The sequence below is a fragment of the Girardinichthys multiradiatus genome, chromosome 22 (genome assembly GCF_021462225.1).
Source record: "Girardinichthys multiradiatus isolate DD_20200921_A chromosome 22, DD_fGirMul_XY1, whole genome shotgun sequence".
NCBI classification, from domain to species: domain Eukaryota; kingdom Metazoa; phylum Chordata; class Actinopteri; order Cyprinodontiformes; family Goodeidae; genus Girardinichthys; species Girardinichthys multiradiatus.
In genome coordinates, this window is record NC_061814.1 from 34,278,318 (window position 1) to 34,296,967 (window position 18,650).

General features: G+C 38.6%; 1 protein-coding gene across 2 annotated transcripts in view; it reads right to left on the reverse strand.

Moving 5' to 3' along the window:
- Window positions 1-18,650, reverse strand: part of lyst (lysosomal trafficking regulator) — a 98,040-nt gene that overhangs the window by 61,601 nt on the left and 17,789 nt on the right. For both annotated transcript variants that reach the window (XM_047352423.1, XM_047352422.1), the window contains exons 2-4: window positions 17,467-17,558; window positions 11,598-11,796; window positions 3,427-3,517 (exon numbers count right to left, since the gene is read on the reverse strand). In XM_047352423.1, coding sequence (XP_047208379.1) covers window positions 3,427-3,517; window positions 11,598-11,796; window positions 17,467-17,558 — 382 coding nt within the window. The remainder of the gene's footprint in view (window positions 1-3,426; window positions 3,518-11,597; window positions 11,797-17,466; window positions 17,559-18,650) is intronic.

An 18,650-nucleotide genomic window follows, 5' to 3' on the forward strand; every position in this document is an offset into this window, starting at 1 on the left:
TGGTGTACCATTCCTCCCGGTGAGTGCACGGGAAGAACATGGGAGCCGGACGTTCTTACTGCAAGGCAACAGTGCTACCAACTGCGGCACCGTGCAGTGCTACCAACTATTGGTTTTAAGAGCCATTTTGAGATGTACAGTACAGACCAAAGGTTTGGACACACCTTCTCATTCAAAGAGTTGTCTTTATTTTCATGACTATGAATATTGCTGCTTCACACTGAAGGCATCAAAACTATGAATTAACACATGTGTAATTATATACTGAACAAAAAAGTGTGAAACAACTGACAATATGTCTTATATTCTAGGTTCTTCAAAGTAGCCACCTTTCGCTTTGATTACTGCTACGCACACTCTTGGCATTCTGTTGATGAGCTTCAAGAGGTAGTCACCTGAAATGGTTTTCACTTCACAGGTGTGCCCTGTCAGGCTTAATAAGTGGGATTTCAAGCCTTATAAATGGGGTTGGGACCATCAGTTGTGTTGTGCAGGAGGTGGATACAGTACACAGCTGATAGTCCTACTGAATAGACTGTTAGAATTTGTATTATGGCAAGAAAAAAGAAGCTAAGTAAAGAAAAACGAGTGTCCATCATTACTTTAGTACTTTTACTTTTACTTTTAGAAATGAAGGTCAGTCAGTCCAAACAATTGGGAAAACTTTGAAATTGTCCCCAAGTGCAGTCCCAAAAACCATCAAGAGTTACAAAGAAACTGGCTCACATGAGGACCGCCCCAGGAAAGGAAGACCAAGAGTCACCTCTGCTGCGGACGATAAGTTCATTCGAGTCACCAGCCTCAGAAATTGCAGCTCAGATTAGAGAACAGGTCAATGCCACACAGAGTTCTAGCAGCAGACACATCTCTAGAACAACTGTTAAGAGGAGACTGTGTGAATCAGGCCTTCATGGTAAAATAGCTGCTAGGAAACCACTGCTGAGGACAGGCAACAAGCAGAAGAGACTTGTTTGGGCTAAAGAACACAAGGAATGGACATTAGACCAGTGGAAATCTATGCTTTGGTCTGATGAGTCCAAGTTTGAGATCTTTGGTTCCAACCACCGTGTCTTTGTGCGGCGCAGAAGAGGTGAACAGATGTTCCCACCGTGAAGCATAGAGGAGGAGGTGTGATGGTGTGGGGTGCTTTGCTGGTGACACTGTTGGGGATTTATTCAAAATTGAAGGCATAGTGAACCAGCACGGCTACCACAGCATCTTGCAGCGGCATGCTATTCCGTCCGGTCTGCGGTTAGTTGGACCATCATTCATTTTTCAACAGGACAATGACCCCAAACACACCTCCAGGCTGTGTAAGGGCTATTTGACCAAGAAGGAGAGTGATGGGGTGCTGCGCCAGATGACCTGGCCTCCACAGTCACCGGACCTGAACCCAATCGAGCTGGTTTGAGGTGAGCTGGACCGCAATGTGAAGGCAAAAGGGCCAACAAGTGCTAAGCATCTCTGGGAACTCCTTCAAGACTGTTGGAAAACCATTTCAGGTGACTACCTCTTGAAGCTCATCAACAGAATGCCAAGAGTGTGTGGAGCAGTAATCAAAGCAAAAGGTGGCTACTTTGAAGAACCTAGAATATAAAACATATCTTCAGTTGTTTCACACTTTTTGTTCAGTATATAATTCCACATGTGTTAATTCATAGTTTTGATGCCTTCATTGTGAAGCTACAATATTCATAGTCATGAAAATAAAGAAAACTCTGAATGAGTGGGTGTGTACAAACTTTTGGTCTGTACTGTATCTGCTGTGATAAATCTTTAGAATACTGTTTATTTGCCTAGATATGTAAATACATACAATAAATACATAACTACGGTACATACTGTATGTGCCAGAATATTAAATTTATTACTGTGAAGCACATTTGGTAGTTAGTCCACAAAGTGGGAGGAGTCATGTGACCTACAAGGATTTTGTTTATGCCACATCAAAAATTTAAGAATTTATTACACTATTAGAAACATGTTATTATATTATTGGCGAAGAAGTTATGTTTTTTGCTTTACTGTATTCATATTGTCCAAATTATTACCTATACTGGCAAGTATCACATTTTGGCAGTTGTTATATTATTGGCTGCCTCATAATTTCTTTTATCCTGTTAATTTTCTTTCACAATGAAGGGTAGAACGTTCTTCCTGACAAACTGAATATGAGCAGCCATACATGATATGCCTTTAACACTGGAGCAACAATTTTAAATTGTTATAGCAACATAGATAAAACCAGCCAAATCATGCATAACATTTTAATGTATGAGCAAATATTGTAATATCATGAAACCGTGGTATTTTATTCAAGTTATCACAACATGGAAATCTCCTAACAGCCCATGCCTTTTCAAGACACAGAAGCTTGTTTGTTAAAAGAAAGCAAAAATTAATTAAACAAAAAATGTCTAGACTTCATGTTAGAGAAGATCAGCAGCCTTCTTCTAAATGCCGACGTCATTCTCAGGTCATAGGCCTCCGCAAACAAAACTGTTCTGGTTTTGGCACTCACAGCTACAACAATAAAAAGGTTAAAAGAAATCTGTATTCCTACACATTTGGCATTAAAAAATTTCACACTTTTCTGGCTGAATTTTCAGATTTCATAGTCAATCTCTTTTTAGGTTTAAATATAAAACAATGTACATTTCATGGCAGATAATTATACTGTGGTCAGGCTCTAAATAGGCAGATGGAAAATCAAAGGCTTTAGGGACAGAGAGGTTTATACAACACATCTAGTAAATTATCACTTGTTTTTAGAAACTGGCCCTTATTATCATCTGTTTTATCACTTAGACAGAGTAACATCTAAATACGAAACCTTAAGTTGCGTCAGCATGCAAGCATCTGTAGTTTTTCAGTCAGGAATTAATATTATGTTGACTTTGCATCTTTTATACAAAGAAACAGCATAAAAGCACTCTGACTGGAGCAACATTTGTAAAAATTGTGATCTGTATCATGAATACAATCGAACAAGGAAAGAATATCTGAGAATACAAACATTTTTCCATAGTTAGAAAATATTTTATGTCTACATTTCAAGACTGTGTAGGAACCATACCAAATAAACTGATTGCAGCACGCCATTGAGAAAATTAAGGTTTATTACCATCACGTGAAGAGAATATAGAAATGTATAGTTAAAGCCAAAAAGGAAACATTCAGGTTGAACCCAACCTTCACATGAACCCACCAAATCAAACGCTAAAACTCCCCAGATTGGGAAAATAACTGAAACATGAACACAGGTCATAGATAACCGTGGAGCATAGGCATACTCACACTTCAGAAACTAAGCATTTGATTTTGATTTTGCCACATAAGGCACAATAAGTTACATTAAGTATGTAACATTAACAAAATCTACAGAAACTAGAGCAAGTAGGTTGGTATCTATCGTTGACAACAGACCTGGGGCTTTTTCCTCCTGCACAGGAATCTTCCAGACCAGAGGAAGTAACGACAGCAGCAGAGTAAGCAGCTCTTCCCGACAAGTCAGCTCCTGAGAGTTGAACAGATCACAGTGAGTTACTTAGATGGGACAAAAACCTCTTTTCCTCCGTCAATTTGGTCTCACTTTGATCCCCCGCCAAGGCACTCCCACTCAGTCACACTCTACTCCTCCCTAAATCAAAATATCTGTTTAAGTCTCTATTAGTTTCACTTACAAAACCTTCATATTCTATTAGACTTTAATCGTTTACGAATACGTCTAGCTACAACTGATCCTTTCTTGTTTTCAGTTATTTCAGTACTAGTATGACAGGAAGCAATGTAGCAGCTACACGAGAGGCTTGCTTCAAGGAATTTTGAATGTGTAACTAGCATTCCTCTGTCATGTGTTAATTAAAAGGGATCCACCTTGACCATTTGTCAAACAAAAAAGGTAAAGCAGGAGGCTAAAACACATTGTTCTAAACACAATACGTGCACAGAATGAACTCTTTCATATGGAGAATATTACAAACACACCAGCAGAAGTCTCAATTGGTGCTTATTTGTATACTAAATATTCATTTCAAAAAGCGCTAACACTTCAAATACATCTTTTCTGTCAAACGTCTACAATTTATACCAAGACAATTACTTATAAAGTTCACAACATTATGCCAACCCAAACGGGATACTTTAATAATGTAAAGTCACGCCAGAAACTCCATAAATACATAAAATTACGTTTGGCTATGGAGGAAAACACTTAATAACTGACACTAGCGGGATTCCTATAAATTTACCATTTCAAAATTACACATAAGACTGCATTACTGTTCAATCAGTTTCAGAGTTAACATTTTGTACTCATGTTTACTTTGTGTACAACATATTAACCTCTACAAATAAAACAACACAATGCTGCTAATGCTACAAATAGTAAAACAGCACAATGGTGAAACTAGCTTTAGATTTTAGTCTGCAATGGTGTCATTTAACTCTTTTATCTAACTTTTGGACATGAATAAGGACAAGGATTCTAGGCTGAAAGTAGATTCGTTAAAGCAATGTTTGTGGTCTTTAGTACCGTTATTTTGTTTGTGAAAAACTCCAAAAAAGTTGCAGTTTTGTGTTTTGTTTGGCGTTTTAGATCTAGTTTAAGGTCACAGGTCCAATTCAACCTGGATTTGAAGCTTTTCAGTGACCAAATAGGATTTAATAAGGGGGGGTGGGGGGGGAGTGTTTCGGGGGAAGGGAGGCACCAGGAAGTAAGGAAGGACAGATGGAAGTTTACCAGGAAGGAGGACAGGACACAACATTTTGACAATGGGATAGGGAATAAAGTCTAAAAATACAAATATTTTCCCATACTCGCTTTCCCTTCCATACTTATTAACACCTGAAAAATACAGAAAGCAAATTTTCAAACTTGTTCAAACATTTCCAGACAACGTAGGAACCCTATTAATAATAGAACAGAGGTGGCTGTAACACCTCTGATACACCAAATCAACATTAAGAACTAGATCAGTGAGAGTCAGATGAGCAAAAGTACTTAAACAGACCAACCACCATGTCCGCATCCCAGCTGTTATTTACGCTTGTGCAAGACAATTTAATTCAGCAGTGCATCTCGCAATGAATAAGCAGCTGCACAAAAACAAGGCTGACAGAATTTGACAGGGAGAGACAGATGTTAGCGATGTCCTTTAAAAAGAACTGCCAGATTAGTTTATAAATCTCCTTCGGAATAAGCCAGTCTCATTTAGGTCTCTAAAGAAGCCTTTTTTAATGATAAGTCTGTAATTTTCATAAATACATGAACTTAATCCAAACTAATAACATTGTCATCTATAATATCTATTCAACATATTCAATATATCAAGCTTTAATCCACATGAGATGTTTGAAATGACAATATTCTGAACATCCAATATTAATCACTGTGGCAGTTGTTACCCGTCTGCATCTACTTTGCTTGGAGATTAGTTTTCCCTAATGTTCCTAAATGCAGCACTCACCTGCTTTTCCACTGGCCATCTATAAACCCTTGTCTTCCCTGGTTGCAAGAGAACATCCTGGCTACAATAAAATAAATATAATGGCCTAACACAATTTAAAAAGTGTTCACACCCAGAGATGTGACATTAATAGACAAACAACATGCGTACAAAGGAAAACAGCTCTGGATAAAGCCGACGTAATAACTGATTCTAAATGAGCATTTCTTTGCTTCCTTAAGACAGATTACAGCTCAAAATTGATCAGGTTTTGTGAAAGTTGCCGCATAACGTTACAATTCGGAGAAGAAGAGTTAAAAACCCAGAACGCGGCAGGATTCTGCACGACTGAGGCTCACAGACCCATGAAGATGTCAAGGCACCAGTGGTAGAGCAGAGCTGATTTTAAGTTTTATTGTTAGGAAATCAACAAAAGGGTGAGATGATGAATGTTGTCATTAATGCTGTTGACCAGAGGTAAACATGGTGCCTTAATTCAGGTTTCTGCTCTGCTGTCCTTAAGCCTGTCAGAGCTCATTTGGAGCAGTTGTTATTTTACTCATATTTCATTTGGTATATGTGACCCAACACTGTTGGTTATTAGCTGTTTTTTGTTTATTTTTGTTCTGCGATCATTTGTCACTGGATTTGACCTTTCCCTAAAGCATCAGTTATCAGTTGTTTGTTGGGTAATAAGTGAACCAGACTTATTGACCATTTTCAAAATGAGTGGCCAAACTGCACCTAAACTTGTGTTCTGAAAGTGTTACAGTCCAGTCTACTGTTCGATTATGTGAGAGGGCAGCTGTCAAGTTTGGCCCAGAGGCCAAAGGCTCCTACAGAGTCTATGCGTTTACTGTGAGCGGTGCGGACCCCAAGCGCACTGTGTGCAGACGTTCGAGATTTCATAGCGTACCAATTTCTTGCATTTCTTGTGACACATTCCTACATTTCACACATTTTCTGCCAAGGCATCATCGGACGAGGAGGAAGACCTGAAAGTTACCTTGTTGCTTCCAAAAAACAAAAGAAAAGAAAGCTGGAATTAAAGCTGCACTAGGGAGTTCTGAGAAAATCTGGACTTTGAACAAGCACACCTTACGGGTCCGTCCCCCTTGCTCTCGGCTGTACTACTGTCCTCCCTCCACAGCTCCTCCCCCACAGCGGAGCCTGCTGTAAATGCGCAGCTTGCTTTTCGTCTATGGAAGCAAATCGTTACCATATTTCAAATGAAAAAGCATTTTCAGAAATGCTTTTTCGTTTTAAGAATGTGGCTGCATTGTTTGACACATAAATGAAATTAGTTATCAATAATCCTATTGGCATTTTAATTTTCTTATTCAAGACTGCTCATTCTTTCACTTAATTAAAATGAAAAAGACATTTGAGATTTATTTTTCAAAATGTACCCCAGCAAATAGATACCAAAGTTCAATTTGAAATGTAAATGGTAAATGGACTGAACTTATATAGCGCTTTTCCAGTCATACAGACCGCTCAAAGCGCTTTACACTAGCGCCACATTCACCCAATCGCACTCACATTCATACACCGATACGTAGATCGGTAAGCAACTTGAGGTTAAGTGCCTTGCCCAGGGGCACATCGACATATGGCAGGAGGAAGCTGGAATCGAACCCACAACCTTCTGATTGCAAGATGACTACTCTTCCTACTGAGCCACAGTAAAAATTTGAAAATGAAAAAGCATTTCCAGAAATGCTTTTTCATTTTAAGAATGTGGCTGCATTATTTGACCCATAAATAAAATTAGTAATCAATCATCCTATTTGCATTTTCTTCTTCACGACTGCGCATTTTATGCAATAATCAAAAAGAAAACAAAGCAGACATTGCTTTTTCGTTTTCGTGGTCTGCCCACAAAGTACTGCCCAGAACCCGAAAACGAAAAAGCATTCCGAGCTGCGGGCGCAGCAGAGTGACGTCAGCAGCCGCTCTTCCTCAGCTCCCTGCTGACCGAGCTACCCAGCTTGTTCGGTAGGGGGCGCTGTGCACGTCTGCATTGCATTACATTGCAAATGTGCCGAGAAATTGATTGAATTGCAGCAGGGCCAACCTCAATGTGTGGCAGTGGCAGGCAGAACTGGTAGTTCCAGTGGCAGACTGTGGCATCCTTGTGGCAGCCGTATGGCCTGGGACATCCAGCGTGTTTTTAAGCATTTATTTATATTTTTCTGTGAGTGACAATTCAGAATAGCCGCTCGTGCTGTTAAACCGGCTGTTTGTGCAATAAATCTTCGTCATCCTTTCAACACGTCACACATAGTGCTATTTATTTTCCATGTCAAGTAAATACAATCACCTTATGTTATGTGTCTAAAGCTGTTTATTGACTAATAATCAATAATGAAATTATTATTTAAAGGTAACAGGCTATAACAATAATGACACCATTTGCCGATAATCAGCATCAGCTTCCACAAAAACAGCGGCAACCGCATTGGCAAGCTTTTACGGCCGGTCTGGCACCTTCTGGCATCCTCGCGGAATCCCATGCCACCCTGCGGCAGGCTGTGGCAGAAGCCTGCCGCCTGTGCCACTGCCACAAATTGAGCTCGGCCCTGCTGCAATTCAATCCATTTCTTAGCACGTTTGCAATGTAATGCAATGCAGACGTGCACAGCGCCCCCTACCGAACAAGATGGGTAGCTCGGTCAGCAGGGAGCTGAGGAAGAACGGCTGCTGACGTCACTCTGCTGCGCCCGCCGCTCGGAATGCTTTTTCGTTTTCGAGTTCTGGGCAGTACTTTGCAGCAGACCACGAAAATGAAAAAGCAATGTCTTGTTTTCCTGCCATTAGCACATCTGCAGCACACCGGCAATCTGTAGTTGGAACGATGGTATGTGATATGCGATATGCAGGGGAAGGTGTGTGAGACATTCCTCCTGGCTCTGATTGGTTATTTCTGACCAGGAGCGGTGTATTTTTGCAAAAGGCAGTAAGACCACTGGGAGGAACAGGAGGAGCTTGATTTTTTCATAGATCATCTGTCTAATATTCTACCGTCAGGACATAGTGACAGTTTTAACAAATATGTGAAAACTAAATTTTTACAAAAGTTTCCAACTGCAGCTTTAAAAGCCATTAAACCAGACTAGGGACATTAAGTGGAATATAACCATTAGTCGCGGCGCAGAGACTGTCAGTGACATTGCATATCCCCGCGACTGGTTGCTCGAAGCAGATTGTCACATATATAAAACAGTTCGGTGTGGAGACTTTTTCCCACCGAGCAGTTTATTGTGTGAAACCAAGTACACAGTCATAAAAATTGAGCTTTGGAAGTACCCCCAATTCTAGGCGGACTTGAAGTACGCTTCGAGTCCGTCTAGAATTGGGGGGACATCAAGTACACCCGACTCTGTGGGAGCATTTAGTCACTGTTCACCACTGTATTATATGGTTGACTGTTGATATAGTGATTAAAAAGTGTTTTATACACTGTGATACATGTTGTGTATTGTGATATATCCCAAATATATACATTGTTGGCCAGGTCATCCAGCTCTAATTACAGCCATCAGTAAGTTTTCCATATTTTATCCAACTGCAGCTAAACATTTGGCACATGATGTTGAATATGATCTCTATAGGCAGTAATTTTATATTAACCAAAAACAATAAAAAATATTTAATTTTTTAGACAGAATCCATAGCATGTCAAGGGTAGCCTTCCACCAACCCAGTGGAACAAAATTCAATTCATCATACATTTTCTACTAAATTAGAACCCTGTTTCTTTGATTTGAAATCAGTATTAGCAACAAACAAGCTCATTATAAAGTAATTCTGATTGCTATGTAGAGGTTAGTCCCATGCAGGATGCTGCTGACACACACAGCTACAGCTTGTGATGACAATTTGCACATGCATGCCTTAAATTCGTAGACTAAATGCTAGAATTAAAAGAGAAGAACAACCAAGATGCCATGCAGGCCCAGACATATGGTCACATTTACCATAACTTGAATTAGCATACATATTTTATTTAAATAGACGTCTTTGGAGAAATTAGCTTTGCTAAGCTGACAAGTAAAGGATCACATTTCCCTGCTCAACTTCAAAAGAAATTCGCATTACATTATCCCACAGGACATCGTTAGGGTTTGATTCATCATCACTTTGCTGTTCTAATGTTACCTCAGTCTAACCAAGTGGCCTAGATAAACGACAGGAGTCAGAACTCTGCCGCAGTTTAGTCTGCAGATTCTTTAACGCCAATTCTGCAGCTTCTCTGGAGCAACTTTTATGAGAAATGAACAATAAACGCTTTGCAAAACCATCAAATTTTATAGGTGCTATCTGACTGAGCAGCGGGAACACTTCTGACGAAGTGAGCACCAAAACTACCAACTCTATCAAGGACTCACACAGAGCAAATACATTTAAAAACATAAAGGTTGCGACTACAACTACAAATCTTCCCCAGAACACTCATGGTGAAGTGTGCAGACAGAAATGATCTAAACAGACGAAACATCAGGCCTGTCTGGGCCTGGTTCTAGTTGATGGAGAGAGCAACAGCTCCTTCTGTGAGGCCCTTCATATCATTTTACACAATTACCAAAAAAAAGATTTTCCCCTTCTGCTGCTCCACATAATCAACAACACTATTAATATATACAGTATGTTACATTCTATCTTGAAGGGTAAATTAAAATGTTTGGTTGTTCAAAACAACTTTGGAAAGTAGAGCGGCTGTTTGCAGCCGATAAAAGGTGGAGAACTGCAGAGCAAACGGTCTCTTTGGCTACGACAGCCTTGTGAGTGAAGCAACAGACGTCACAGATAAGCAGAGGGAATTTAAAAGCCCAGATTCAGGTTGACGTTCAGGGAAATTTAAGCATTTCCTACTGTGAAAAACATTTCCATTGGAGCATTGAAAAACACATGGTCTGTAGGAAGTGCACGTGTCAGTTCATAAAACTTTACAGCATCTAATCAGCAAAAAACCCTTTTGGCTCTTTCATTGTTTTATTGCATTGTTGTCATTAAAATTATTTTATTCTACTGCATATACATGATTTGTGTTGCTTTAAATGTTTTCATTCTTCTGCATCCTTGTTGCAAAACCTATCCGATTTTTTCTTTGATGAGAAACCATCGGTAGAAACAGAGGTTTTAGTTTGTTTTATGAAAAAAAATATGGAAATTTTAATTTGTCCTGCTGATTTTGAACAGCTACACGATAAAGCCTCGAGCTTTAACACCTAAAACTAAATCTGAAACTAAAAGCAGATAACATTTGGTGTAGTACTGAAATCAGGTATGTTAAAATAGAAAAGCAGAACAGAAAGACATTTAAAATTTGTAAAATGTTCACACTTCTTAGGACACCAATTTCTAGATTTTGAAGCAATTTAAAATATTTGCAACAAAAAAAAACTGAGAACAAAACATTTACCTGAAATTCTATAAAACATGAAATAACATAATGCTGAAGTTAGTTACAGAGTTGCTGGTGTGGTAAATTCTCTGGACCAAAAAAGCTGCATTCTTTCATTGTTACTAAATCTTTCACGTCTAAATTTATCAAATTCTGACGTAGATGTATAATATCTTTATTTCTTTCCTTTTTTGTAAGAATAAAAAGTTGGTTTTAACGCTTTGAACCAGAGTTTACGCTTAAATCTGACCTAAGATGAGCGAGAAGCTAAAGAAGCTGTAAAATGGCTGCTTTTATTTTGGATCAAATGTACATTTATCAGTGGGTTCTGTTAGTAACTAGAAAACCACACTAATCAATACATTTGGACACAAGTTAAACTCAAGTTGTGATCTCAGGCAAATAAAAGATAAAAGGAGATAATTTAAATATAAATGAATATAAAAGGCACTTAAAAAAATATATAAATAAATAAAATAAAATAAAAATAAAAAGAAATATATATATATATATATATATTTATCTTTTAGGCAATGGAGTAATGAAAAAGTCTTGAAACCTAAACATTTATCCATATAACATTTTGTTTTCTTCCATACTTAGCCAGACTTCCAAAATTGGCAAATTAAATTCCGTGCTTTGTGTAAGAACCCCAGTTCTGTCTCAGTTTTTGTATGACTATAATAATTGGGGACACTGAGCTTTAGGGGAAAGGATGCATATTTTTAGCTTTTAGCTCCTACCTGATCTATGATGGCGTCCAGGGTGCTAAGCAACAAGAATCCTCGTCCCCTGACCAGGTACTCGCCCAGCGCCACCATGTGACTCTCCTCCTCATCTTCATCCCGTGCCTCGGCTCTCTGGGCCACCGCACTGCATAGCTGGTGAACATCAGTCAGAAACTCTCTGGCCAGTGTGTTACTGGCCCCACTCATGTCTGAGCTGCAAGGAAAGACGGAAAACATCAAAAGCCTGCGGCACAAATCTCATTATTTACTGACTAGAACAACGCCAACACATAGCAAATGGATAGGGTGCCCTTTAAAGCAAAAAAAAAAATAACTTTTTCATTTAAATTTGCACAGACAAAAATAAATGCTAGTCAATTGTTTGTGTTCTTGTCAAATACTAATCTGAAAACATATTTATTGGAATTATAGGAAAACTGGACTTCTCATATACCCCCGAGCATGCTTTTTACAGCGGCCTCAAGCTGCTGCACAAGTATGCACCAAGCACGTGTCCCCCTAAATAGGTTCTGTTTTCAATAAATTACTTACAAATCCTTGATTAAAGCTAAGAGAACCAGATTTTAACACATAGCACCAGGACGGGACAATAATTATAAACCAAAAACTGTAACATTAACAATCACAATCCAGCTGTTTGGGGATTTCTTTTTGGTGAAAAAAAACAACAAAAATATAATACCTAGAAGGCTGAACTAATAAAACCATCAATAAGCCTAGATCTACATATAGTCTGTACGATCTTACCAAATGTTACAGGGCCAAATGGTTTCCCTCCACACATCTTGTACATATTCTCCAAACTTGACTCAGTCCTGCTAGCTGGATCTGCACACTTCCTCACATGACTGCTGACTGATTTCTCTGTTCCGCTGCACAAATTCCATTAAATTGGAATTTCAAATGGAGGCTTTCCAGATTCACAGCAGATCAGCGTATCACATGAAAGCATGTGATGTCACATGGCGAGGGGACTGGTCTTGGTAGCACCAACAGACGCCCAGTGCCCTGTGCAAGACCTCTGTGGGTGACCGTCGTTAAAAGACACTGTCTTCTGTATTTTCCACAACAGCAACTGTCTTTAAATGCAAAAAAGGCCTCTTAAGAATGAATGGATAACAGGGCATAATAATAGTATAACATGGTATAATATTTAATAGAAACCCATTATCTGACAAACAATTTATTAATTCCTTAAAAATATATAATGAAAACAATTTTAATATTACCTAAACGCTTACTTGCTAAAAATATTGTGATAATAAGGTTTTTTTCTACTTCTATAACCACAGTAAGGTTTCTTTTAATTTGAACTGTTGAATATGACTGCTCTATTTCTACAACTGTTTAGCTATTCAGTCACATCCTATAGTTCTGGACTGAAGAAAGCGTAAAGCTCTAATTCTTTCTGTTCTTCCCCTTTTTTAGCCTTCTCATAGAAAGTATGCCTGGCCCAGAGCCTCTGTGTTTGGCTGTTTTCAATCATCTAGAAAGTTGTCCTGGCTCAGAGATTCTGTCTTTAGCTCTATTGCTTTCCTGGACAGAGACAATTAAATCACAATTACTGTCGTGAATTTGGGGCAAACTCTTTATTTTTTTCTTAAAATGTGTTTGTTTAGCTTTTTTTTTGTCTGGAAAATGGGATTTATAAAGCAATAGCTGTCATCAACTGTTTCTTTGGAGGAAGTAAGGACAGTAAAGAACATTTTACCCAGACCTGAAATATAAGTTGTGTGTCCTCTTTGAAAAAGCCAATTGACAGAGCAATTCCTACGGTCCTTGTTTTCATCCCATAAAAAGTACTCATGGTAATGCTTTTATGTTCTCTGTGCTTCCTTCCTATACTCTTAATGTTTAACCGGTTGCCCCAGAAAGCTGCTTATACTAAGCCTGATTCTGCCAGAGATTTCTTTCTGTAGAAAGGAGTAGGTTCTGTCCACTGCTTCCACATGCTTGACCAGGATAAGTGATCTCTCAAATTCAACATCTCACTGTAACAGGCCAGTCTTCCTTTAATAAAGAGCTTTTTACTAATTACCGTATAGTATTACTGAAGTTGACTGTATTGTATTATAATTGGATTCTTTTGAACATAACGTAAATCTGAGTGCATGATTGGATTGTATTAGATTGATCTGGCATAAACTTGGACCGAATATATTTGCAGACGAATTTGACTACTAAATTGATATGAAATTTTTTAGGTAGGCTGCAGAATAAATGAGTGCATTAAACTGAAAGTGGATGAATGCGTACAGTACCAGTCCATGGGTTCTTTAATCCTAATGAAGTACACCATGTAAAGCTTGATAGGAAACATCAAATGTTTTTACAATCCTTGCAGAAAAAAAACAAGTCCACTCAAAAATGAAAAAGTGAAAGAAAAGACAACTCCAAAGGTAAAGTATTGTAAAAAAAGTTCTAATGGCAGAGTCAAATTTGATGTACAGGAGGCGTAATTCTGCCACGCATAGAAAAACAATGAATTCGCTTGAGGAAACAACATTACAGTCAGATAAAAGCTAGTTTTAATCTAAAAAAACTATAAACCCAGTAGTTTGTTAAAGCTACAGTAGGTAACTTTTGTATTTTTTACACATTTGTTAAAGCTGTCACAATGTCCTGACAGAAGAATATCGGACAGGTAATCTGTGAAAAACAAAAACAAATCAAGCTCCTGCTGAGTTATGGTGCTGAAGTTATAAAACAGCAGCTACAATGAAAAAGCCTCATTGCTTGGGAAATAGCTTGCCAGTATTTAAATATTGTTGATATTAGGTTTAGCTTATACATATTAGTGTTTATTACTGCAATACTTATGGTTTTCATTTGCAGTGAATAAGATTTTTTTATAGGCTTTTTCCATACATGCTCGTTTAAGCTACAGCATTTTAATCTGGCTCTTCCTCTGTGTTTGTAGTTTCACATCGTTTTCATTTGGAAGCAGGGTCATTTTTGTTTTCACTGAAAAACTGTTTATCAGCCAAACTACACAAAACACTAAGTGACCTAAAATTGATAACAGGATTTGGTAATTAAATTTCTCTATTTTGTTAAGCGACTATGCTTCTGAGAGTTACATTACTAATAGTACCAATAAGTATTCGGAATCATTAATTACTGCATAACATACAATTAAGTAGAAGCTAAATGCGTCGGAAAGAAACAAGTAGCCTGACACCCTAATTTTGTGGGATAATGCAGGAAATATGGAAGAAGCGATGGACTGATACGTAGTTTATAAGTAAGAGCTGAGCCCACAATGGCTGTGCAGGAGGGACTTTCAGGGAAGCCTCAGAGCCAACAGTGACATACACAGAGGGAATCAATTTGAATGACTTTGATATAGTTATGCATATAGATGTCAACTGTTAGCTCTTTAAAATGCACGCACTGGATCTTTCTCAGGTCAAAATCTTGATTAGGAGCAGGGATGTCCCAATGTTACAGATAAAAAGTAAAATGTTTGCTGCATCTGCTGAAAATTAAAATTACACTCTGACCAAGACTTCAGTGACACAATCTGACCCCTTGAGAAATTGCTGTTCACCATGAAAACTCAGGTGAAGTCTCAGTGAAAAATGTTAGCCCTCTGAATTAGGCTTACTGTCACAGGTCACCCATAAAAAGGCCAGAGGAGCGTCTAAGACAGTTTGTCTGTCAGTCAGTAAGTGTGACCAGGTTCCTACTCAAAACATCATGAGATCACATCGCTCGAATAGCTGCACTATATTTAGCAACTGTAAAAAGTATTGAAATGGGAACATAATTAGAAAACTAATTAAAAAAGGGTAACAGTTCATGAAGCAGTCTATACTCTACATTCTTCAGTAAAAGATTACAGCCCTTTCAAACAAGCAATGTAAAATAGTTAAATTTGAGTTTGTGTCGAAGGGTTATTTTCCCTACAGAGTTTTTCACCAGCTTCGGCTTGTTAGTTCTGTCATCACTACCACAAGAAACTGATTAGAGCCAAGTAAACAGAGATAGTTGTTTCCACGCAGCTGCCCACTTCAAGTTTTGTGATTTTTTGCTCCAGCCAGTTGTTTTGAGCTTCTTATCTCCAGCCCAATCAAATAATTTCATCAGAGGTTTCATTCATCCACTTTTCTTTTTTGGGACTGCAGCTTTAGATAATAGATAAACACAGGCCTGGTTAGCAGAGGGAGGATTCCTGTGTGCAATGCACGGTCAATGGAGACTCCAGAGCTACAGTGACGTCAGGGAGACAAACAAGGTTTATTTACAGCATCAGTATATCTGGCTCTAGTGCAAACAATACGAGAGTCTGCAAACACAGAATATACTTTCCATTTGATGAAATGTCGCTCGCTGTGTATGTATCAGTTTTAATTTATGCTGTTCAGTTGTTCAGAATTGATTCTCATTTGGGTTTAGGCGTGGACTAAGCCACATAATGCCTAAATATGCTGTAGCTCTGGTTGCATGTTTAGGGTTGCTAGAAGGTGAACCTCAGCTCAGTCTTAAGTCCTTTGCAGCCTCTAACAGCATTTCTTCCAGGCTTGTCCAGCATTTAGCTCCATTCATCAATGCTGATCCGCTTCCCTTTTGCAGCTAAATAAAGGCAATACGGCTCAGTTATAGTTGCGCTTCAGGGTGGCACGCAGGTCTCTGCTGAGGGCACGCGAGCCTGAACAAGCACTGTAGGCGTTTATACTTCCTGCAGTATTATACGAGAACACAGGGGGCAGTATGCCAGATAACCAGTGGAAATGCAGTAAAAAAGAGAAGAAGCACTTAAAAAGTCTGTGTGCACTCTCAAAAAACATTTTATCAACGGGATTCTGTTTTTTGCAAAGTTTCATATTCATAAGAGTAAAACAATGAAGAGGAAAAAGCTTTTTGACCTGTTTGTAAAGGATCTAAAACTGTTCCCAGATACAATTTCGGACTCTTAACAATTCTGAATGGAGTATGGTGCGCACCCGGCATGGTCTACGCCAAGTTACCTGCCCTGGTAACTTGGCATTGACCGCGCGATTGCTTCACTGTTGTGGTGCCCACCCTCGCAGTAGGTCAAGTATAAACCTGCTCTTAGTGCTTTGCATGTACCCAAAAAGTAGAATTTTGGTTTAATCTGACCAAAGCACCTTTTCCAAATGTTTACTCCGTGTCCTTCATGACCTGTGTCAAACTAAAAAAAACAGGGCTTCTTAGTTCTTTTTTTCAACAATGGTTTTCTTCTTGCAAATCTTCCATTAAAGCCAGATTTTGGGAACTAGTACCTTTCACATTGAGAGATTCTCCCACCTGAGCTTTGGATTTTAGCAGTTCCTCTGGAGTTTACATTGGCTGCTTCTCTGATTTAATTTGGCAAGAAATTTTTAAAGCTATGTATCATTTTTTTCCACTTGACAAATTATGAACTATTTTGTTTCTACTATTTAAAATCCCAATACGGGGTTATTTACAGTATGCTTTTCAAAGACTACTCCAAGTGTTGTAAACTTCCATTTTTCATGCTAATGTAATATTTAGCCAGTTGGACAGAGTCTCATCAGAGCAACTGGCCAATTTTATTACTAGCATGCAGAGCATTAATGCGTGACACTTGAAATATGGTATCCGACCAAATATTTCCCCCACCAGTCATTTGCGATTGCAATATTGCAAAGACTGATATATTCGATATATTGTGCGGCTCTAATTTATTTTATCGGCTCGGTGTTCTCTAAACTATTTGCTATTTCTGCCAAAAGATTTTATTAAAATTTTCCTGTAACCTCAGACTTTAAAGCTCTGATTCAACTACAATGGACTTTACCTACATTCTCAAGGTCTTACAAACGTGAAAGAAACACATTGAATATTTAAAAACGATAATACAGTGAGGAAACCTTACCAAAATGTCAATGCATTGTTGGTGCTGTTATCGGGGTGGTGTTGCACGTAGTGGAAGAGACAGAGGAAATTCTCCAGACTCTGAAGGCTGATCTGAGAATCGACACACAAACAAGAGCAACAATGTGATTGGTAGTTGCACAAAGTTGAAGAGGAACTGAGATGTGCTTCTAACAAACATTTCCTTTTCTCAGGATGACCAACAGTGAGTTAGATGATTGTCTATTTTCTATAACTTTATATATAGTGATAGTCAAAATTAAAATGCTTTAGCTTCAGTTTTTATTTTTTATCAGAAATACAGAAAAAAACTAAAGGCCAGTGTATAGTATTTTGTTTTTCCTTTGTAACCTGTAGGTGCAACTAAATCACAATCAGACAATACGTTTTAAAACTGTGCATTAGATGCAACCTGTCTGAGTGCAGAAGTCAAAACAAGGCAGTAGTAGCCTTTCACCAAAGCTGGCAGTAAAACTCGGGCTTTCGTAATGGTGAGATGAGTCATCTGACCTCGCTTAACAGCCTTACTGGTTCCAGGGTAGAGTGCTAAACCTTCCTGGCTTATGTGCCAGCCACTAAGTCCCTCATACCACACAGCAGGCTTCTTTACGCTAATCTGACACCACTGATGGGATTCATTCAGGCCATGCTGATCCCTGACTGATTCGGCTGCCCTGGGAATCCCCACCGCTGTACCAGTCGCTTTACAACCATTCTGACCTATGATGGCACTGACACAACAAAGAGAGAAAATAAACAAAAGAAATGTAGTGATGTGTAAAGCACAGACCTGTCTCTAGTCAGGATAAATAAATTCAACTTGCACATTTCATCATTTATAATATGGATACAGGAGCAGGAGACACCTCATGCATTGCTTCTGACATTTTGGTTGTTAGAAGATGATATTTCAAGAAGCAATGCTCTTACCAAACAGACCCACTATATTTTGACAGATCTACTGTAGAGATCAACTGATTTAACACAACAGCATTTTGTGTTGCAGGTTTGCAATTTGCAGTTTTTTTAAGTAGTCAACTAGGGAGCCAAACACATCTCCATTAGGGCGCAAACCTCAGTTGCGAAACCGTTTGAAAAATGCACCAAAAAGTTTTGAACAAATCTAGATTTTAATTGTGAAGGCCTGCTTTCTGCCTTCCATCCAAAATAAACGATGCACTGTAA